This window comes from Lithobates pipiens, unplaced genomic scaffold (assembly GCF_037356315.1).
Source record: "Lithobates pipiens isolate NorthernLeopardFrog02 unplaced genomic scaffold, aLitPip1_a1.2 Scaffold_23, whole genome shotgun sequence".
Classification (NCBI taxonomy): Eukaryota; Metazoa; Chordata; class Amphibia; order Anura; family Ranidae; genus Lithobates; species Lithobates pipiens.
The window spans coordinates 221,744,790-221,769,335 of NW_027507785.1; the positions used below are offsets into that span (position 1 = coordinate 221,744,790).

General features: G+C 42.6%; 1 protein-coding gene across 1 annotated transcript in view; it reads right to left on the bottom strand.

The window, feature by feature from the left end:
• DPYD (dihydropyrimidine dehydrogenase) overlaps positions 1 to 24,546 on the bottom strand; it is a 2,051,548-nt gene that overhangs the window by 993,492 nt on the left and 1,033,510 nt on the right. Inside the window, exon 11 of the mRNA XM_077452870.1 lies at positions 6,844 to 7,054. Coding sequence (XP_077308996.1) covers positions 6,844 to 7,054 — 211 coding nt within the window. The remainder of the gene's footprint in view (positions 1 to 6,843; positions 7,055 to 24,546) is intronic.

Here is a 24,546-nt window from a genome sequence, read left to right on the forward strand (position 1 = left end):
ATGCTTTTCACGGTCTACATTGCTTTTGATAAAGAGATTAGAAAGACATGGTGCCCCCTAATGGTCTTGCTATGGGCCCCAATCACAGAAAATCCTAGCCCTGATGTTGACAGATGCTTCTGTTGCCTTTGACTCTTGTTCATTTCAGTGTTTTCCCTGAGCAAACTCCTATCTATCAACCATATAAACACTGATGTAGGACCTAGAAAGGAAAATGTATATCCAGAGTTCATGCTTATGAGCCCTTATAGGTAAATATCACAAAACCCATTACAAACTTCAAGTATCAAACCTCCTTTTTGAAAATTCTATCAAAACTTTTTTTTTTAAAACAATGGTCTGAATCAACATGTTTTTTACACTTGTAGTTACTGTAAACAATTCCTAAATAAAACAGTTTAACATAGCTGTTTCGTATTTTTAAAAGCTAACTATATATGGGTTTCACATATTTGTAGGACTGGAAAGTGAACACCTGTTTATGTACAGAGTCAGTCTGCTAGAGGCAGATGTAATACCAGATTGCCCATATGGTTCTGCGTATGATTCATCAGTGGCCTGGAAGGACGATAATTTCTTTATATTATCTCAATGCTGGGATTTTTTTTTTTCCCCAAGAGATTCCAACTTGGCAGAATGCTCAGAGTTTATCAGTTTCACAAGTACACCAGGGAAAGAAGCTTAGTATCCAGTGTGACAACGTATGCTTTGTATGTGACAGTGCATTAGTTATGTGCAATAAATTTGTTGTGCTCGGGGATGTGACATAGTATGAGGCTTAGTGTTATTTTTGGTTGCCTCTAAGCCAACAACACTTACATTTTACACTGAATGCTCCACATTCAGACATGTTTCTGTATTAAAATAGTAATCTTCAGTAGACAATGCCATTATCACTGTCCAAGTTCATACAATGGTCAAAACTATACATTTCCTTGATGAAAAAATATTTTTTTTCAGGAAATAGGTGAATTTTGCTCATGTCAGGCTTTCAGTTGTCAATGCATCTCTGGCTTAACCACTTCAGCCCCGGAGGATTTTACCCCTTCCTGGACCAGAGCACTTTTTGTGATTCGGCACTGTGTCGCTTTAACTGACAATTGCGCAGTCGTGCAACATTGTACCCAAACAAAATTGACATAATTTTTTTTACCACAAATAGAGCTTTTTTTGGTGGTATTTGATCACCTTTGCGGTTTTTATTTTTTGTGCTATAAACAAAAACAAGCGACAATTTTGTAAAAAAACTCAATATTTTTTACTTATTGCTATAATAAATATCCCCTAAAAATATATTAAAAAACATTTTTTCTCCTCAGTTTAGGCCAATACATATTCTTCTACATATTTATGGTAAAAAAAAAAATTGCAATAAGTGTTTATTGAGTGGTTTGAGAAAAAGTTATAGCGTCTACAAAATAGGGGATAGTTTTATATAATTTTTATTAAAAAAATTTTGTTTTACTACTAATAGCAGGGATCATCGATTTTTTTCATGACTGCGACATTATGGCAGAAAGATTGGACACTTTTGGCGCAATTTTTGGACCATTCACATTTATACAGCGATTAGTGCAATTAAAAATGCACAGATTACTGTGTAAATGTGACTGGCAGTGAATAGGTTAACCACTAGGTGGCGCTGTAGGGGTTAAGTGTGTCCTAGGGAGTGCTTCTAACTGTGGGGCTGTGTGTGACACGACACTGATCACCACTCCCGGGGAGCTGTGATCAGTGACAGTGTCGTTGGACAGAAAGGGGAAATGCTTGTTTACATTAGCATTTCCCCATTCTTTCTCCCTGTGAGACGACCGCGGGTATCCCCGCAGACATCAAGTCCGCAAGACCCGCGGCCGCATTCACGGAGCTCCGGGAGGGTGTGTGCCCATAAGCCGCCTCTTAAAGGGCAATGTACAGGTATATTAATCTGCCTGTACATGCTTTTCTGCCGCAGTATATCTGCGTGAGGCAATTGGAAAGCCGTTAATGCAGATAATGAATTTAATTAATAGTCACAAATGATGCAGCACCATTCAGTTAATATTGTACAGAGGTACAAAGCTGTTGATTTGCTGAGTCCCTGTGCTAGTGGGAAATTTGGCATCAGAAACATGCATCTAGCACTCTTTTTGACACTTCGATCCCTTTCACACTGCGGCGCTTTTCAGGCATTTTAGCTCTAAAAATAGCACCTGTAAAGCACTTGAAAAGCGCCTCTCAAGCCTCCCTAGTGTGAAAGTTTGGGGTGCGGTGTGCTTGCAGGATTGGAAAAAGAGTCCTGCAAGCAGCATCTTTGTATGTATGTCTGTTCTAGCACTCAAGTGAGATATGGCACACTCTGAGCACTAATACCAGATGACAAATGAATTAGGATTAAGCTCATCATATAAGACTACACACAACATATATAAAGATTTTATACTTTGTTGTAGAATGTATCAACAAAATGCACAGCATATTCCATTTGAAATTCTCCAAAATATTACACTGAAATTCTGGGAAGAATGAAATTTAAAAAACCTTTAATATGAATTTATTACAAATATGTGTTTTTTTGGCTGGTCAAGACAGGTACTCTATAGGAGTTTGAAATTACTGTACTTTTATGATCCAAATTACCTTTAGAAGTCAGATGAAAAGAAATGATGAAACAATAGTATTTTTATTGTACTATACGTCAATCATGTCCTTTGTTCTTATGAACCAAAGTAACATAATATTTCTTTGGAAAATATAGATGAAAAGAAATTCTAATATAGATGAAGAATGATTGGTGCCTTTTTATATTAAGTTTGATTGACCTATATTAGTCAGCTAGTCATTGATATACCAATTTACCAATAACATAAGAGAGCTAGATGGGCACAACATTAATCTAACTTGACTTTATTTCTTGAACTCTATACTGGTGATTTTGACCCAAGAAACACACTTTTGCTGTTTAAAGTTTGACATATATAGCATGGTTTGACATTTGGAAAATCTTTACGTCATGGCATGCCCAAAAATTTGCACAGTGGTGTAGTGGGTAGTTTTGTAACACTCTCGCCTAGAGGTAAAAAAGTCCGCTGGTTCGAATCCCAGCCACAATACTACCTGCCTGTAGTTTGCATGTTCTCCCGATGCCTGCGTGGGTTTCCTCCCACACTCCAAAGACGTGCTGGTAGGTTAATTGGCTTCTGTCCAAAATTGGCCCTAGTATATGAATGTAAGTTGGGGACCTTGGATTGTGGGCTCCTTGAGGCTAGGGACCAATGTGAGTGTACAATGTATATGCGGAGCGCTGCGGAAATTAACGGGATATGCTATATGGGTACCTTAAATAAATAATAATATAATAGATGAGCATCTTAATGAGACACAATGTACAGGGATAGGGACAATTGAGGACACGCACCCACACTCACTCAGGTTGAACTGGATGGACTGGTGTCTTTATTCAACCTTACTAACTATGTAACTATGTAAATGTGAACTGCAGAAACTATACTTTCCAACTCAAAAAAATGATTGCACTAAAGGAGCTCCTCAGAAGAAGTCTACAGTACCATAGACAGCCACATAAGCCTCCTCATCCTATCACAGGGATCATATCATTATTAAAAGTAAGTTAAAAAAACTGTCCAGATAACAGTACTTTTTCTCTTTATTGTAGAACAAATGGACAGACTTTAAGCAGCACTGATATTGGTTTACACTCTATTTCCCAATCTGTACTATACAAAGATTATGTATCTATAGAAGGAGCCATGTTTGTCAACCAGGCTGGACTTCAAGCATGTCATTCCCTCTTTAACTCCTTTACAGGGTGTTAGGGAGTTGTTTACATAAAAGAGATCAGATTGTTTACATTTTTGTCCAGCTCATAGGAAGTGAAAATGACACTGCATATCTGAATCAACAGGTATCTGGCAATATCAACAGAGAGCAAGGGTTTAGTTAAATCCTTTTTCTCAAACCAAAACTTTCTCAAACCAAATGTTTACTATTGTGTTTGTCTCGCACATGTCTAGCAACTGTTTTTCCTCTTTTGATTTGGACATTAGGACTGCAGAGCATCATGGGAAATGTAGTTCCAAATCTTTTGAGGTGCCAAGGTTTGCCATCACTGTTCTAGGATCCTCCTCCTTAAAAGTCTGATTATTTTACCTAAATACAGTAGGAGCATTTAGGGACAAGGGGCGGGGTCACCGGTTGATGTCACACGGACTGTGACATCATAAGGGGGTGGGGTCACCATGTGACATCAACCGGTGACCCCGGCCCTTGTCCCTATATAAGTCGCCGCACACCGCATCCCTGGCATTGCGGCCGGAGAGAGCGTTGAGTCAACATCTCCAAAAGAAGAAAAAGAACGGAAGGCGGTGGCAACAGAAGACCAGGCCACCGCTAGTAAAAGTGCTGGAAGAAGAAGCGGTGGCCCGGCAAGAAGAACCGAAGAGGGGGACAAGACCCCCAAAGTCGGAAGAAGGGGCGGTGAGGACGGAAGACCGGGTCTCCACTAGTAAAAGAGCTAAAGGAAGAAAGCGGAGGCCCAGCAGGAAGAACCGAAGAGGGGGACAAGACCCCCGAAGTCGGAAGAAGACCCCGGGTGGCGGCGAAGAAAGAAAGCCGGGCTCCTCCTCTAGTAAAAGAGCTAGTAAAAGAGCAGAAGATAGCGGAGGAGTCCGGCGAGAAGACCCCCCAAGACGGAAGACCCCCGGAGCAGTGCAATAAATTATTTTCAAACCTTGTGTGTTGTGTTTTTTTTTTTTTTTTTTTCACAGGTGAATGGGTAGGGGTACATTGTACCCCATACTCATTCACATAGGGTGGGGGGCCGGTACCCGACGGCCCCCTTATTAAAGGGGGCTCCCGGATTCCGATATGCCCCCCGCCCGCAGACCCCAACAACCAACGGCCATGGTGGGTTGTCGGTCATCAACATGGGGACAAGGTGCTTTGGGGTGGGGGGCCACAGGGCGCCCCCTTCCCCCAAAGCACCCACCCCCCATGTTGAGGGCACACGGCCTGGTGTGGCTCAGGAGGGGGGGCGCTCGCTCGTCCCCACCCTCTTTCCTGACCTGCCGGGCTGCGTACTTGGATAGGAGTCTGGTATGGATTTTGGGGGGAACCCACGCTGTTTTTTTTGGCGTAGGAGATTCCCCTTAAAATCCCCACCAGACCTAAGGGCCTGGTATGCCCCCGAAGGCATGCAGGCTTCATTAGTGAGGCAACATTATCGCCGCTCTCTCGCTCGCTCGCTAGCTCACTCGCTACTATAGGAAAATTAAATTTTCCTATTGCAGCCAGCGCGAGAACCAGTGCGACGGGATCGCGCTGGTTAGAGAGGCCTATCGCCGGGAACCAGTGCGACAGGATCACACTGGAAACACAATATCGGCGGCACCTACTGTAATTAGTAAATAGAGTCCACCTGCGTGTAAGTTAATCTCAGTATAAATGCAGCTGTTCTGTGAAGCCCTCAGAGGTTCGTTCGAGAACCTTAGGGAACAAACAGCATCATTAAGGCTAAGGAACACACCAGACAGGTCAAGGATAGAATTGTGGAGAAATGTAAAGCAGATTGAGAGTATAAAAAATATCCCAAGCTTTGAACATCTCACAGAGCACTGATCAATTCATCATCTGAAAATGGAAAGAGTATGGCACAACTTACGAAGACATGGCTGTCCACCTAAACTGACAGGCTGGGCAAGAAGAGCATTAATCAGAAAAACAGCCAAGAGGCCCATGGTAACTCTATTTTTGTGTTTGTCTTTTTGATGAATATGTAAACTAGGAAGCCCTTTAGGTTTTTAGCACTCCTATATTTCACTCCATGTTTTTTTGAAAAACATTTTCTTTAGATCCTTTTTGTCCAAAATGACAGACCAGTACATTTTTAGGATTCTAAAAATCTTTTTCCAATTGATGAGAGTATGTCCATATTAGTAATACAGTATCTTTACATTCTGTTTTTCATGCTGACAACAGAGATTACCTGGTTCTGTCCTTTACTTTAAAGAGGAGTTCCAGCTACCTGTGAAAAAAATAAAAGTCAGCAGCTACAAAAAACTGTAGCTGCTGACTTTTAAAAAACAGCCATTCACCTGTCCAGATCCAGCGGTGTGCTCATCCCAGTTGGCCTTACCCACTGTCTTCGGTCCCCAGTGACGGCATCTTCACTATGGGCACCCGGATGTGACAACTTCACAGCTGGTTGCCCACCACGCTTGCACAAGTCGTGCTGTGCATCATGATTGGTGGATTCAGTCTTCTGGAACCTGTCAGTGTCCTAGAAGACTGCGGGGGGGGGGGGAAATTTCCATTTCCGAGTGCCTCTCAGAATGTAAGTGAGAAGCAGGTGCCTGTCAAAGTTATTAAAGCGGGAACTTCCCTTTTTGGGTGGAGCTCCGCTTTAATAAATTATTTTATAGGATTTCTCTTTGGGTACCCTCTGTCAGAGAAGCTTTTATATAGGATCTTACTCTTTTAGAAAACCATTCTGTACAGATCAATTTTGACTAGTGGGCATGAATTGCCCCTGATTTGTCCAGCGTTGAGGCAATTTGTGGAGGTCAGATTTCTAAAATGTATAGTGTATATTTTTCAGAAGTTTTTTATCTTTATCTCGTTTATTTACAAATTCAGGAAGTTTATTAGATTGTCAGAAATCTCACTTATAAAATGTAATTCGACTGAATTCAATATTCACTATTTGATTTAATATTTGAGCGAATTCCTTCAATTTTATCTGTTTGCTACTCTATAAATTTAACAACTCAATATAGATAGCCCACAGTAAAATGTTCAAAATATGTTCTTACATCTTCATCAGTATGGAATATGTAATTATTTTACCTGTGGGATCACTTAGTACAGATCCAAAGGCACTGATGATAACTTCTGCTTTTAACTGAACAACTTGATCTTCATCTTCAATCCAGTTTCCATCCTCATCTTGTTCTGTACGCACAAATTCTATACCGCTTATTTTTCCAGCTTTTATGATAACTTTGCGAGGTGACAGGAAGGGATGAAATTCACACCTTTCCTCTTTGGCCAACTCCACCTGTAGTGCATGAAATATAATATGCTAAGCACTGTGGCTAAATATTCAATGTTTACATATGATGAAGAACAAAAAAAAATTACAGCAAATCTAAAGAAAGTTTGTTATTGGCATTATTTCTATTGATACTGACCAATAGGCATACTATAATTGATTATGCAAACATAATATCAAATACATCCCGGTTTCTTTTTTTTAAATAATAGGCAGTAAAATATTACATAAAGCATCACAAATCTCAGAAGCCTTAAAATGTACTGTATATTAAAGGCAAACCATTTTTGCTTTGGGTAGAGTGTAGATGGATTAGAACCACTGTCATGTGCATATCACTAAGGGTTATGGTTGACTGAACTTTGGCGGTGTTTAGGCATTTGTGTGAACACTCAAACATTTGCCCATTCGGTCCCCTGTTTGGCAAGAGCTTAAAATTGTATACAGTATATAATCACTATTAATACCACTTCTATAATGATAGCTTCCTGCCATCACTAGTTCTTAAGGAAGCCAAAGATGCTTGCAACCACTGCATCCCTAGGAACTACTGACATCACCGGGAATCTCTGCTATTTAAACAAAGAGGCTTGGATTGCAGTGACATCACTATTCAAATATGAATCATGGTCACTGGTCATATTTGGTCAATGATGTCACCACTCTCCCTGCCCCTTCCCATACATAGTTTATGACAGATACTGTATATAAGGGAATCTGTCATGTGGGCAGAGTCATCAGAATTTTTATTTCAGCGAGTTGGCAGGCTCACGATTGATTACAGATTTTACAATGTGGGACTTTTTTTTAAAAAGTTTTCAATAAAGGACTTGTCAGATGCTTGGATGTCTTTATTTCTAGGTTACTTTTTGTGATTAAGTAGAATTGCTATGTACTCCAGTGGCAGAACTACTAGGGTCACAGCAGTCACAATTGCAAGGGGGCCCTGGCATTCTGCCACTGTCGGGGGGGGGGGGGGCCCAGTGGGGTTGCTAGTCGCATGGCTCTGAGCGTGTATCTCATGGAACAGCACAGAGCTGCCATTGACAGTTCTATCTCCCCTTCAGTCCATCCTCTCTTGCATGGGATAAGAGGGGACCCAGCTGATCTGCTTCATCTTCTCCACCTCTCCCTTCTCCGGTGTGTGCTCCCCAGGCAGTGAAGTATGAAGCTAATTAACTCACACTTTCCGCGGAGCACACAGGAGAGGGGAGGGGGGAGAAGAGGAAGCAGATAAGCTGTGTCCTCTCTCATCCCATACGAGAGAGGACGGACTGAGGTGGGGATAGAAACTGCTGGCTCTGATAGGAGGCATTGATGGGCACTGATAGGAGGCACTAATGGGCACTGATAGGAGACATTGATGGGCACTGATAGGAGGCACTGATGGGCACTGATAGGAGGTACTAATGGGCACTGATATGAGGCACTCATGGGCACTGATAGGAGGCACTCATGGGCACTGATAGGAGGCACTCATGGGCACTGATAGGCTGCACTGATGAGCACTGATAGGAGGCATTGTTGGGCACTGAAAGGAGGAAATAATGGGCACTGATAGGAGGCACTAATGGGCAATGATAGTCTGCACTGATGAGCACTGATAGGAGGCACTAATGGGCATTGATAGGCACTGATAGGTAGAACTCATAGGCTGCACTGATGGGCATTGATGAACACTAATAGGTAGAACTCATAGGCAGCATTGGTGAACAGTGATAGGTGGCACTGATAGGCAGCATTGATGAGCACAGAGAGGCAGCACTGATGGGAATTGAGCACTGATAGGTGGCACTGATGGGCACTGATAGGAGGCATTGATGGACACTAATAGGAGGCATTAATGGGCACTGATAGGCTGCACTGATGACCACTGATAGGAGGCATTGATGGGCACTGATGATAGGAGACACTAATGGGCACGATATGAGGCACTAATGAGCACTGATAGGAGCCATCGATGGGCACTGATATGGGGCACTAATGGGCACTGATAGGAGTCATTGATGGACACTGATAGGACACCCTCCCAAAATTGGAAGCCCGGAGCTCCAATGGAAAGGGGGACGAAGGGGGGCAGGGGGGCCATCATGGTTTCTTGCACCGGGGCCCGAAGGTTCTAATTACACCTGTGATTTACTCCATATTCATTCATGTAGGGGTGGTATCTGAGGACCCCCCTTATTACTCCTATTCAGATTCCAATAAGCCTCCTGCCTGAAGACCCCCGCAACCACCAGGCAGGGTTCTGGGGAAGAGGACCTTGCCCTCAGAAACATATGGACAAGGCACTAAGGAATCCTCCCATGTCCCCCATGCTGAGGGGGCATATGGTCTGGTATGGTTTTGGAGTGGGTGCATGCATGTCCAACCACTTTTCCTGTCCAGCCAGGCTGCAGGCTCAGTTTAAGGACCTGGCCTGGATTTTTAGCTGGACCTCACATTTTTTGCATGGGATACTCCTTAAAGAGGAAGTAAACCCTGATGGGTTTACTTCCTCTTTCACTCCCTGCAAAGGTAAAGCATAATGGACTACTATGCATTGCATAGTAGCCCATTATGTGTCATTTACCTGACACAGGAGCCAGCGAAGTCATCGCTGTCCCCTGTAATCCAGCGCATCCATCTTCTCGGTGGGTCTCGCCGCTCCACCGCTGTCATTCGGCGAAGCCGCGTGATGTCACTCCCGTGCATGTGCACGGGAGCCGCCACACGCGGCATATCGCCGTTGACGGGTGCCGCACTCAGTGTGCCTGCGCGCCGCTGTCTACAGCGCATGTGCCATAGACAGTGGTGCCTGTCTTTTGGCAAATATCTTCTAAACCGTGTAGTATTTCTTGGACCTACAGGTAAGCCTTAATCTAGGCTTACCTGTAGGTCAAAGTGTGTTGTAAGGGTTTACAACCACTTTAAAATGTATACCAGCCTAAATGGGTCTGGTAAGTATGTTGGAGGGGACTCTACACTTTTTTTTTTTTCATTCTTGTTGTATAATGTGCTAGAGCAAACGGCTTGAAAGTCACACAATTTTGTGGCCGCGATTTTGCCAAGATTTCAGGGAATGCCTGTGTAAACTTGAGGTCTATAGACTTAAACTCGCATCAAAGTCGAACAAAAGTAGTACAGGGAAGTTGCACAGATATGAATGGTTATCGTTGGGAATCATGGGGTATGACTTGTCATGTGACTTTGATGTCCAAAGTTGTGGGAAAAGGTGCACAAGTGTGAAAGGGGCCTTACACAGAAAACAAAGATACTAGCTTCTTAAAAAAAAAAAAAAAGAAAGCAAGAAACAGCACACAGACCCTTCTAAAGGTCCCCCAAAATAAATAACTGGCCCTTGGAGGATTGTTTTTAATTTTAAACACATTTTTCTTTGTAAATGTCAGAGCTGCTGCAGCAAGTTCTGTACATCACATACATGAATTACTTCACAGGCAGGATTAGGGCCCCCACAGGCATGGCATTTAAATTAATTGGGTATTTTTAACCCGTTTCCGACCGGCTTACGCCGATGTACGTCGGCAGAATGGCACGGACAGGCATATTGGCATACAGGTACGTCCAATCTTTAATGCCGCCCTGCCATCGTGAGTGCGCCGGCACGCTCGCATGCCGGTCGGGACCCCCATGAGTCCGGTCGCGGATCCAGCAGACTCGATCACCGCAGGCATACCTGCGATCGTCTCACGGGGCGGCTGAACGGAGAAATGCTGTTGTAAACAGCATTTCCTTGTTCTGCCTAGCAACTAATGACGCTGATCTCTGCTCCATGTGATTGGAGCAGAGATCAGTGTTCACTAAATGAAAGCCCAGCCCCCCACAGTTAGTAACACACCCCTAGGAACACTTAACCCCTTAACTGCCACCCACTGGTTAACCCCTTCACTGCCAGTGTCATTTACACAGGAATCACTGCATTTATATAGTATAAATGACAATGGTCCCAAAAATGTGTCAAAAATGTCCGATGTGTCCGCCATAAAGTCACAATAAAAAATGCTGATCGCCGCCATTACGCCAATATTAATAAAAATGCCATAAAACGATCCCCTATTTTGTAAACGCTATAACTTTTGCGCAAACCAATCAATAATCAATTATTGCGATTTTTTTTTACAAAAATATGTAGAAGAATACATATTGGCCTAAACTGAGGGAAAAAAATGTTTTTTTTTATATATTTTTGGGGATATTTATTATAACAAAAAGTTAAAAATAATGTGTTTTTTTCAAAATTGTTGCTTTATTTTTGCTTATAGCGCAAAAAATAAAAACCGCAGAGGTGATCAAATACCACCAAAAGAAAGCTCTATTTGTGGGAAAAAAAGGACGCCAATTTTGTTTGGGAGCAACGTCGCATGACCACACAATTGTCAGTTAAAACAACGCAGTGCCGAATCGCAAAAAGTGGTCTGGTCTTTGACCAGCAAAATAGTCCGGGGCAGAAGTGGTTAATGTTCCCCTCTAAACATTTTAAAAAATCACCCTGGCAGAAATAAATAGAATAAAAAAAGGCATTGATACATGTTCCAAAGGGCAGTGCCCACCCTCTTATGTATTTGTTTACAACCCCTTGCCTATAAGCCTGGAAAATTGGCAATTTTCATTTGACAGACTTGGTTCTGAAAAAAATTCACTGGGGTTCAAATTTGGCATGCAAACTTCTTTGAAGTTGGCTGAATTCTGCTTGAATCAAACTCAGGGCAATTCAGCTTATCTGTATTTGTAACCAAGGAGGGTGTAAACTTGACAGTCAGGGTAGAGTGTCTTTGAGGGTCATTTCCATTCACATCAGAAAAGCAAGAATGAAACAGTTAGCACGCTGAAGTAACATATACTGTAGAACAAAAAAGACAAAACAACCAAAAGTAATAGACCATATATGACTTAGAAACCAATATGAGATAACAGACTGAGGTAAAATAGAGGCAACAGTGTTTTTAAAAGTCAATTGATGAAACATGAGAGCAGGCTCAGAAAAAAAAAGTTCAAATCTCTAATTGTCGAAAAAAGCAGGCAAGGAGGGTGTTAAAAAAAAGTCAGAGTTCTCAAAAACATAATTCATGAGACCCAAGGTAATGAAGTTACCCAGATATCCCAGGAAGAAAGTTAAAAAAACAGCCAGTTGGTGTAAGAGCCAGAGTTAGAGTAATGGGGGTGGGATGGTGATGCACATTACGTTACAAGTTTAACACTAGATTTGGCACTGGGAAAAGGAGGATAGAAGATCTGAGGACACTGACAGAACAGGGGAAGCCTGTGTGCACTGCTATGATTGACGATAGGGGCTGATCTATGTCAGGTGCATGAGAGATGGAAGGGAGTCTGGCAGGCAGAGTTATTGATGTAAATTGCAACATAGCAGCTAAGTATGTGAATGAAAGTAAATAACATTAAAATAAGTGTGCATAGAGCCAGAGGGGTTGAGAAATGAGGAGAAGTGCTGGAGAAGGGAATGGGAAATATCTGTGATGAAATTAATAAAAGGGAGATTAAAAAATCAGCTGAATGATGAATTAGTCGAATTGGGGAAATGAGTGTACATAGAATCAAGAAGTTTGTGAAACTGGGGAAGTGCTAGAGAAAAGAGAACGAGGAACATCTATAATAAAAGAGTGGATGAAAGAGGACTGGGCTATGCATTAAATTATGAATTTGGCCATGGGTGAAACAGTGATAAAGGTGATATGATGGGAGTAATAGTGATTGGTGGTACAGGAAAAAAAAAAAAAAGTCTGATCAGAAAGATGGTGAAAATGTTTGGACAATTCAAAAACAACATTAGATGCAGGGCACTTCAAATACTCTGTACAATGTACATCAAAAAACAAAGCAGCTATAGCATATCATTTCTGCAAACCAAGAGTTCTTGAGCTGTTGCCATTAAGACATGAGTAAAATGAACTGCAAAACTTTGGACGGGTCTTGAGGAATGTTGGATCCCAAGTATTTAAAGGTCTAATCTTACTGCTTGAATGCAAAGTTTTCCAGCAGGCAGGGCATGGCCTTTTCGGGGAAGAAGATATTAAGGGCCCTTAGATGTTTGAGAATTTGCAAGAAAACCATGGGGAGGGAGAATTCTGCCAGTATGTTTTGGAGAGACAAAATTGGGCTTATGATGTAAAATACTGTTGTTAAAAAAAAAATGTTGTCTGCATAGGCCACCACCTTTTGTGTTTTATGGTTACTCCCTGATACACCTAAAATGTTTGGGTTAGCCCTCACACTACATAAGAACGGTTCCAATGTCAAGATAAAAATAAGCAGGGAGAGTGGGAACTCTTGTAATGTGCTGACAGAGTTGAGTATATAGCCCTACTCTAGGTCATCACTCAAGAACCCAAGTCTACATGTTGGAAGGTCAAGTCCATGATTGTCCAATCCACCCTGCCGAAAGCTTTCTTTTTTTTATTGAAGAGAAGTAGAATGGGGAGAGACTATGACTGGGCTGGCTGTAGGACATCCAAGGTCCTGATTAGTTTGTCCTGAGCTTCCCTGGTTGGAATAAAGCCGACTTGCTCGGGATGAACAATATTCAGAATTGCAAATTCTGTTCGCAAGAATCTGGACAAATATGTTTGCGTCTACATTCAGGCTGGGTTCGCACATATGTGGCTGCAGGTGTGTGCCTGGAGTCCAGTGCATGTATGTTCACCAGATCAGGTGCTATTTAGGTCTGAATTTTTGCCTGAATTTGCACCTGAACTGGACCCAAACATGCACCAGACCCTTTTTCAACCCAGACCAGGGCCACCCTGGACATGTGTGAACCGGCTCACACTTGCCTGTCATGCGAATAGGATGCGGGGAAACCTGCATCCAATTTGAACATGTGTGAACCCAGCCTAAATGAGGGTATTGTGGGGTAATTCGAACATTGAAGTGAGAGTGCCCTCTTTGGGAATTAAGGTAATACAGTATGACCTGTTAACATCTCTGGAGGAAACACAGAATCAATTCCAACTGTATTTACAAAGTAAGGCAAGACAGAGAACAAGGATTACAACTGGTTTTGCAGAGTACAGGGATCACCACTGGAGAGGCAAAGGACAGGAATCACCACTAACAAGAGAGAGGACAGGGATCACTATTAGAGAGGGAGAGGATAGGGATCACTGCTGAAGAATCAGAGGACAGTAATCACCGCTGGCAGGACAGAGGTAAGGGCTCATGGCTGGAGAGGCAGAGGACAAGGATCATGGCTGGAGAGACAGAGGACAGGGATCACGGCTGGAGAGGGGGCAATGATTATTAACCACTACAATACCAGGCACTTTCGCCCCCTTCCTTCCCAGCCCAATTTTCAGCTTTCATCGCTCTGGCACTTTCAATGACAATTGCGCGGTCATGCTACACTGTACCCAAATTAAATTTTTATCATTTTGTTCGCACAAATAGAGCTTTATTTTGGTGCTATTTATTCACGACTCCATTTTTTATTTTTTGCTATATAAGCGCAAAAATAGCGGAAATTTGGAAAAATATTTTCTTTTTTCTATTTTAAAAGAAATCCAATAAAATCAAATTTTGTCATAAATGTAAGCCAAAATGTATTCTGCTACATGTTTTTGGTAAAAAAAATTCTGTTAAGTGTATAATAATTGGTTTGTGTGATCACGGACATATGTACGCAAATGATCATGTACATATGTGTGCAGGTGATCATGTACAGATGTGTGCTGATAATCATTGGGACATGTGATTTTATTGGGACATATGTTTTTTTTATTTGGGGACATGTCTTTTTATTATTTTGGGACATGTGTGGTGACATGTGTATTTTGGGGACATGTGTGGTGACGTGTATTTTGGGGACATGTGTGTTTACACTGTGTGTTTACACTAGACTAGTGATCAGTGAGTAAAAAGCTGTAAAAACAGCTCATACTCACTAATCACCAGCCAGCTGCAGCGATCTGCTCTCCTCTCCTCAGCGATGACTTCCGTGTGAGGAGAGGAGGAGCCGATTGCCTAGCAACCGGCTGTTTGTTTTGATCACATGACGGCTGTGATTGGATACGGCCGTCATGTGATCAGGAGGGCCAATCACAGAGCCCTCCTGCCGATCCAAGATGCGCCGTGTCCGGGTGACACGAGCGCATCGGGATCGCGCCCGCGCGCGATCTCCCTCCTTCTGAAGGATGTTCCTGAACGTCCAGTCAGAAGGAGGCGGCTCCCACCCGGCCATATATGTACATTGGCCGGGTGGGAGATAGTTAAGGATGCCATGGACGGCTTCCTGGCCCCCCGCTCCTTAACAACCAGCTTACACTGCGCCCTGATTGGGCAAAGCTTTGTCCAATCAGGGCCCAGAATCAACTGTGCTACGCTCAGTGCTTTGCATGGTGTTTCGTCAGGGCAAACACCCTGCAAATCCGGATGTTTGGCGAATGGCCAAACAGGCTAATGTTCGAACTGAACTTATGCTCGGGCCGAACTGTTCGCCCATCCCTACTGCTCACTGCTGCACTTGAGGTACTGTTTATGCTGATCTGGATGCCAAACATCATCTTATGCCAAGTTCTAACTGTTAATTACTTTGTATTCTAAAATGTGTAATAATATTGTTAATCCATTTTATGCTTATTTATTGCAAATTACCAACCATACTGGGTGGCAATATATTAAGTTTGCCTTTACTACCTGGTTTGGTGCCTGTTTTATTTGATATAGCAATACTGTTGGGTATGGAGTACTACTTTCATTGATTTCCTGTGATATTGTATGTTTGTACACTAGATCTGGTGTACCACAGGGGCTGAGGTTCTTGAGAGGGTTGAGGCAAAGAACAGAGGACCCACCCTATCCAGCGGCTCCCATGGGGGTAGCACTACAGTTATATTTAGCCTTTCTGCACAACTGCTGAAATGGAAAAGTGGAGGTAAGAATATGATGGAGTTTGTTAGTGCAAAGTATCTGAATGCATGTCATAGTAAACCATTGACTTCTCATTCAAGTAGGAGTTTCCAGTTGTTTTTTTTTACTTTTCTAGTTGCTTGATGGGATATAATTGCCAGTACTTCACAAGCTTTAAAGCTTTTTGTTATCTTATTTGCCAAATTATTAAAAAGAATTAAAAACAGTCACGATAAACATGCTGTTTAAATTCATTAAACCTAATTTATTTGTTTGGGTCTGCTTCTTTTTATACTTAAATGTGTCATGAATTATGTGCTGTCTCACAGTCTTGTGATTTCATAAACAAACCACCAATAAAATATTTGGACAGCATGCCACTGACTTTTCACTGGATTTGAGATTATTTACTTGGACTCATTACAGAATTGTGAAAACATCATTAAGCAGACTCTACTTAAAATAAGAAATGCACCCGGGGAAAAACAACTTCTTTTATGTCTACCAACCTGATTTTTGCTCAGACAGCCCAGTTATTAATATGTGTAATTTTTTTATTTTGTTCAATGCATAGTGTGCATCATGTATATAACAATGGAGCAAAAGCTTCAGAATGGATACTGCTGTGACAGATGTGAGTGGATTGCCCTTCTAGAAGCTCAAGTTAGAGATCTAGAGGAGCAAATTTCAACACTGGGCAGAACTGACAACCATGATAGGGGTCCTTTAATGGGGTTGATGTGGAGGGTGGAGGGGTAAGTCAGGATTATCAGGTAGGGAGATGGGTTACTGTAGTTAGAGGGAGTAGGGAGGGTGTGCTCACAGAAAAGGGCATCCAGCCCTGGGTTTGAGCACTCAAACAGATTTGCCAGGTTGGGTGAAGATGTGTAGGTGGAAAACACAGCCCTAGATGCAGCCCTAGATGTCACTGCTACCCCAAACAAACGGGAGAGCAGACCCATGTAGTAGGGGTGGTAAGTGTAGTGCAGGTAGGCCTAGACAGTTGTTGGTAATGGGGGATATTATAATCAGAAGGACTGATAGAATCATTTGTTGCCAGGATCTCCTCAACCCAATGGTTTGCTGTCTTCCTGGTGCTAGGGTTCAGCATGTGGCAGACTGTGTTGATAAATTACTGGGGGGGGGGGGGAGGTAGGCATGACCCAGCTGTCTTGTTCTATGTTGGAACCAATGACAGAATACATGGAAAGTGCTTAGTCCTTAAGGATTAATTTAAAGAACTAAGCTGCAAGTTGAAGGGAGGGACCTCCAGGATGATTTTCTCTGAAATATTGCCTGTGCCATGTACAACACAGGAAAGACAGGGGGAAATTAGAGACCTGAATGCATGGCTAAAGAGCTGGTGTAAGAGGGAAGGATTTGGGTTTCAACAGCACTGGGCTGACTTTTCATTGGGGTACAACCTATACCTTTGCTAAAAATGGTTTTCACCTAAATGGAAGGGGGTCTGCTGTGCTGGGGGAGAGGTTTAAGGGAAGGCTGGAGGAGTATTCAAACAAAGATTGAGGGAGAGGGTGAATTTGATTATAATGCGTTAGACAGGTCAGATGGGGTCAATCCCTATTGGTGGGTGAAATGGGAAAGATGGGGAGGGCTATGGCAGGTGATACCAAGGTTTCCATGTTACAAACAACCATTGAAAATGGTACTATTTGTACTAAAAAAAATAGTAGAATTGGAAGCTTTGGTGCATGAAGAGAACTATGATTTATTGGTATTGCTGAATTGTGGCTTCATTCTTTATATAACTGGGCTATTATTATTCCTGGCTATGCTCTTTTTTGGAAAGACGGGGTAAAATTGAAAGGTGAGGGTAAGACAAAGTTTTTCTAAAGTAATTCTTCAATGAAGTATAGCTGGATTCATCAAAAAAATATATACATAATTCTTTATTGAAAAAATCCACATAAACAATGAAAGCTAATAAAAATAGCGTAAACCTCCACCACAAACAGTAAAAATAGACAATGTGGTCTAAGAACACAGACGGCCACGACAAGCAGACAGTATCAGTATCCCAAGATGCCAATCACTGGGTGTTTATCGTTCCCTAAACTGGGTTAGCTAGATGCTGTTTGGAAGCAGTTTAAGAGTTAACCCCAGTAGAGCAAATGAAAATAAAGATGCATTGATAGCAGAGTAAATGATGAAATTAGAGAATGGTTTATTTTAGGTATAAATCAAGCATGGATGAACATGGCAGGAGAGTTCTGGTTTCCCCCCATGAGACAAGATATACAATAGACGTCCAGTTTGTCATTTAAAGATTTCCCAGCCAGGAAAAGGGAATCGATACAGCTCACTGATCTCCCAATGTCCATCTCATCCACAGTATCAAGGCAGTCAAACCGCCCCTTTCCGGGGAGGATGGGAACCACAGAGGATAGGGTAAAGACTCCTGTCCATTGCTCCACGTGTCTCATAGGTGTCCAGTGCCATTCGTTTTCAGCATTGTGGTGCCTGCATGTAGCTACAGTACTCCTGTCTTCTATATTTTTTGATAAATTTGGCTCTTCCTCGTTGAAGAATTACTTTTGGAAAAACTTTTTCTTTTCTCTTTCTTTTTGTATGCTTACCCTAATTCAGAGGAACGCACCTCAAGTCCTTATTTCATTTATTGAGGTGACGGTATGCAAGGACTATATGAGGAATTGTTAAAATTCAGTTCCCCTTTCTAGTCAAGCTTTATCAAGGTGTAGCCGCAGTGTAATTTTTATGTCTGTTTTTGGAAAGGTTAGGAATGTCTGTCTCTATGTGATTTTAAAGTGAATGAGAAAGAGGACCTACTTTATGGAGAGTGTGATGAGGCTGAAGCATTATGCATGGAATTGCATATGGGTGTGCATAATACAAAGTTAATCATTGGAGTTTATTACAGGCCACCCAGTGTTCATGAGGAGGTGGAGAGTCAGCTCCTTGCACAGACAGAAAAGGCTGCAAAGTCTGGGACAATGATATAATGGGGATTTTGACTACCCAGAGATTTATTGGAGTAATGGCACTGCAGGAACATATAAAGGGCAAGAATTTATAAACCTATAACAAGGCAATTTTATGGTACAGTTCATAGAAGCCCCAACTAGAAATGATGCTCTGCTGGACCTGGTAATCTCAAACCTTTTAGAATTTATTACTATTACTATTACTTTATTATGTTCATATAATAGAATATCTGGGTAGCAGTGACCCCAACATGATTTTATTTAACCGCTTTCTGCCTGCGCTATAGCCGAAATATAGCTACAGCGTGGGTTTACTTCACACTACTACAGGAAGGTGTACATGAATGCTCTGTCATGATGGTGCGCAGGCGGCACGCTCAGGGATCGCTGAGTCCTTTGGACTCAGCTGATCACAGAACAAGATAAAGGGCCAATCATTGTGCCGCTTTACCATGTGATGAGCTGTCAGCCAATGACAGCTGATCACAGGATGTAAACACAAGACAGTTATTGGATTTTCTTTCCTCACGCTGACAGCGTGAGGAGAGAAGAAGACAGTAAATAACAGGCTTCTGACCCAGCCTGCCTGACTCTTCTATACCTCCTGCTGCTGTCAGGATCTGCCAAGGCTGCAAGACATCTCTGTACCCAAGGTGACCAGGTGGAAAAATGTATCATGTGAATACTGCAAGAAGATGAATGTAGAATAAATAATTGAAAATGGCATAAACAAATGTAACAAACCAGTTGTTGAAAAGGGAAGATGAAAGATAGGAAAGACCCAAGGGGTGGGCGGATGGGGCCTGGGACTATAGGATGTTGGTCACCTCTGGTCTTTCAGGATATGATTATAGAGGGTGACTTATTTTAGGGCCAATGTAGAGGAGAATTTTTTATAGTTTGTGGTAGTGTAACCATCTGGGCCAGGGGCTGTAGACAATTTGAGGGACCTAATAATGTCTGCTATTTCTGATGTACTGCAGAGAGCATTCAAGGTTTCTAGTTGCTGGTCAGATACTGTGGGTAGAGCTAAATCTGCAAACCATACTTGGGAGGTTGGGTCAGAGGCCACTGCTGGCTTGGAAAATAGTTTTTGTTAGTAGTCAACAAAAATACCCAGAATGTCATTAGGGTGAGATACCAAGGAGTTGGTAGAATTACGTAGTTTATATACATTAGGTGGTTTAAACATGTGGTTGTGTTTTCTTGCAAACATAGCAGAAGCAGAGTTACTAAACAACAAGAATTTTGCACTGGAAAAAGCCTTTTCAGTGTCTTCAGACAGTATTAAGTCTAAAGCGAAGTTCAGGCATGGGAGATTGATTATAACGGTTGTACAGGTTATCTAATGTCTTTGTAAGGGAACGCACGTCTGCCAATTTAGTCTTGTTCCTTTTAGTCCCCAGATTAATGAGATGACCCCGCATGATCAAATTATGGGCTGTCCATAACATGAGGGGAGAAGTGTCTGGTAATAAATTCTCAGCAAAATAGTTATCTAAGTGGTTAGAGATTCCATAGTTGCAGGGTCAGTAAGCAGTGAATCATTTAGTCTCCATGTATATGTGGATGATTTGAGGACTATATGTCACCATATGGTGATCCGACCAGGGGCAAACATTAATCTCCGCTGCTGAGGAGTTGGCGAGGACTACCGGGGTGCAAAAAATGTAGTCTAGGCGAGCATAGCTATCGCGTGGGTTGGAGTAGAAGGTATATGATCTAGAGCCCACATTACACACTCGCTAGGCATCAATGAGCTGCTTTAGTTGATGGGGTAACTCTTCTTCTGTCTAGCATTGCTGTAAACAATTGTGGGGAGAGATATCGATCCAAGGTGTTGAAAAGAGCGTAGAAAAAAACTATGCCTGGGCTTTGTTAGGAGCATAGACGGAGGCTATGGTGGTAGCATGGCCCTGTATCATGTATTGAAGAATTATAAATCGTACCATAATGAACCGGAGATGATAGGTGAAGGTGGGTGCAGAAATTCCCATACAGGGGTGGGTAGACTCCGTGGAGCAGCCGATCCCACGCAGCTAAACGAACGTAGCAATATCAAACAGATGATATCTTATGAGTCACTGTGAAGATGTATACAGTACAGTAAAACATTAATCTTGAATCTTCCATAATCAAAAAATATAAAAACATGAAACAACATAAACAGAAACCAACTCTGAGTAAGGGGGTCAGGGGAGAACCTTCATACTGACCAAAGGTGTCTGATACCTACCACAAGACCCAAAGCAAACTGAGATGGCGAACAGAGCAGCCTACCACAGCATGCTGCCCTGAACACCACTCGGGGTCGGATCGTGGAGTAAGAAGGTGATAACTGTGTAGGCAAGGAGACTTCATGTTAGAAAGTGAGAGTCTCTATGAGATGGCATATTCTTATGAAAATGTCATCTGAACCTTAAAGAGTCAGGTCCTTCGATAGTTGTACCTTGAGGTCTGTATAGGATGGCTTCCCACATGGAGATCCGTAGAACCTAGTGGTTGTGAAAAGAGAAAAAATCCTCCACAGGGATCTGTGGGATACCCAGTCTATCAGGTTAACAGCACAACTGTGCAAAGTCAACTGCACAGAACTTGTACAGGTGTTACCGGTGTGGTCTATAGGTGGTAAATTGTGGCACAGGCTTGTTAGGCTGGAAAGTCTCGAAATGGTTGGCACCATCTTCTCCAGGCATGACGAGTAGAGGGTGTTGCCTAAAGAGGGTTTTAGGTCAAGAAGTAGAGGGCTGGCCGGGGAAAAGCATCCGATTCCATCAGTCCAAGCTTGACCAGAAATTCCTTGCCTTCAGTGGTGTTACAGACTGTGAACGTGGTACTGTTGTGTGGCACTGTGAGCTTAAAATGGAAACCCCAGCCGTATCTTATATGGGCTGCTTGAAGAACCAATGTGACTTCCTTCATCTTGCGTCTGCGGTCTAGAGTAGCTTGGGCTATGTCAGAGTAGATCTACATTTTGACACCATCCAATTCAATATGATTGGTGTTCATCGTGGCACTCAAGATTTCCTCTTTAGTCAGATAATCTTTCATGCAGAGTATCACATCACATCAAGGTTTATCCACTGCAGGTTTCAGGCGCAGAGCCCTGTGCAGTCTATCACAAGAAAAGGCTTTAGTGAGCGCATCTGGAAGAAGGGAATGGAACAACCTGGTGGTGGTTGACAATAGATCTGTGACCGATCTGATACCTCTCAGCCGCAGGTTGTTTCTGTGATTACAAATCCTCGACTTGGATAATTTTGTATGAATGAATAGCTTTCTGTCAGGGATTCAAAATCCTTGTGGAGATCTGTATGAGCAAGGGCCAGCTCATCATGCTTTGTTTCTAACAGATCTGTGCGGGTGCCCAACGCTGTGATTTTCTGTTTCAGAATGCAAGTAGTTTTGTGTAACTCAGACTGGAACTTCTTTATAGAGTACTCACGGTTCTCTGCTGGCTGGAGACAGTAGGAGAGGAAGCCAGAGACTCAGAGCTATGCTGGGTCTGGGCACCATCTTTGGCCATTCTGGCCTGCTCTGAAGCCCGCAGGAGATAGGTGGTGAGGGATTGTTGCGGCTTGCTTTTCCGTTTGGATTTCTTGCTGGATGACATGCACCTTGTAGTCCCACAGTTGTGCGAGAGATATTGAGCAGGAAAAAATGGCTGTATAGCCCTGTGGGAGTCTTTCTAAACCCGTTGTCTGCCGGAGCTTGCACAGGAAGCGTCCTTCTTCCATCGCTCCACAAATGTGCCCCTAGGACAGAGAAGAATTGTAACCACATCCTGCCTGGCCATAGCAAAATGATGGCTGGGCAATGGTTGACATGCACCTTGTAGTCCCATAGTTGTGCGAGAGATATTGAGCAGGAAAAAAATGGCTGTATAGCCCTGTGGGAGTCTTTCTAATCCTGTTGTCTGCCGGAGCTCTCACAGGAAGCGTCCTTCTTCCATAACTCCACAAATGTGCCCCTAGGACAGAGAAGAATTGTAACCACATCCTGCCTAACCTATAGCAAAATGATGGCTGGGCGGTGGTTGAATTGTTGTGACTGGAAGTCATATAACGTCCTTCCCAACATGTCGCCCATCAGTTCTGTCTTTCAGTGCCCATCAGTGCTGCCTATCAGTGCTGCATTTCAGTGCCTCCCATCTGTGCTGCATATTAATGCCTATGAAAACACATACCCAAGACCTATTATCACTTAGGAGGTTTGAGGACCTTCCACTAAACATAAAATGTAAAAATATCTAAAGTAAGATCTCAGTGTACTTATGGCCTGGTTTTCTAAGGCATAAGACAAGTAACATTTTAGCATCGGCAGATCACCAAAATCTTAGAAGTTGGTGTTGCCACATGAAGAATGAAGTAAAATAGAGTTTCACAAACAGTTAACAGGGGGAGTTCCCAACTCTATTTCATGATTTGTTGTTTCCCCTTACCATCTGTTGTTAAAAGCATGTGTAGCACCACCCCTAATACCCAAAGGCCAGGGAGACCCCCCCATGAACAGGGAGGGATAGCATTTTACCCCATGGTTTAGGCTTCAGAAACAGTACAGCAATGGACACCCATGGACTAACAGACATGAGAAAAATGAAACAAAAGTACTTAGTCTTTACAGATGGAGAACCTTAAAGCCAAACTGCTGTTCTGTTAATGTAGCTCCTGATTGTAAACCACTTGTTAGTTCACCTGCCATCATCCTGGGGTGTTTCAAGGGCACTTCAATTTCCATGTTTCACAAGCTAGGCCTCAAACTCAGGGTTTGGTCCAACCACACAATCACTCTTCTCAGACAGCAGACCTAAGAGGATTCAATAGCCAAACATATTCATCCCCTTGGCAGGAGACCCACAGGAGAGCTGAACTTCCCCAAGGTCACTCCCTTCAAGCCTGCGCCACTGGCAATAAACCCCCGAGTGGTTGGTCAGGAAGAAATAAATATTTATGGCTCTGATTATTGTAGCCTCTCACACTATAGCTAGAGGCGCCAGTGACACATACTGGCAGCTATCATGTGGGTATGAGTAGAAGGTATATGATCTAGAGCTCATTTTATATGCTCGCCAAGCATCAATGAGTTGCAAAGCGTTTAGAGTACTGAATACTGACTTTGGGAAGGCTTTAGTTGATGGGGTAACTCTGCTTCTATCTAGCATTGGGTGTGCTATAATATTGAAATCGCCACCCACAATTAATTATGGGGAGAGATATTGATCCAAAGTGTTGAAAATGTGTAGAAAAAACTACGCCTGAGCTTCGTTAGGAGCATAGACGGAGGCTATGGTGGTAACATGGCCCTCTATTGTGCCTTGAAGAATTATAAATCAGCTTTCAGGGTCTTTATATACATGGGTAATGTCAAATATCAGGGAATTGTGTATGAATATAGCTACTCCACAGGACTTGGTTGTATTTGTAGGGTAGTGCAATGCAATAAAATTGTTTGAAGGATTTATCAAAATCTTGGACATTATAAGAGATTACTTTATATACCATAATGAACTGGTATAAGGAGAATATAGGTGAAGGTGGGTGCAGAAATTCCCATACAGAGGGTGGGTAGTCTCAGTGGAGCAGCCAATCCCACGCAGCTAAACCTACATATCAATGTAAAACAGATGATATCTTCTGAGTCAATGTAAAGATGTATACAGTACAGTAAAACATCAAA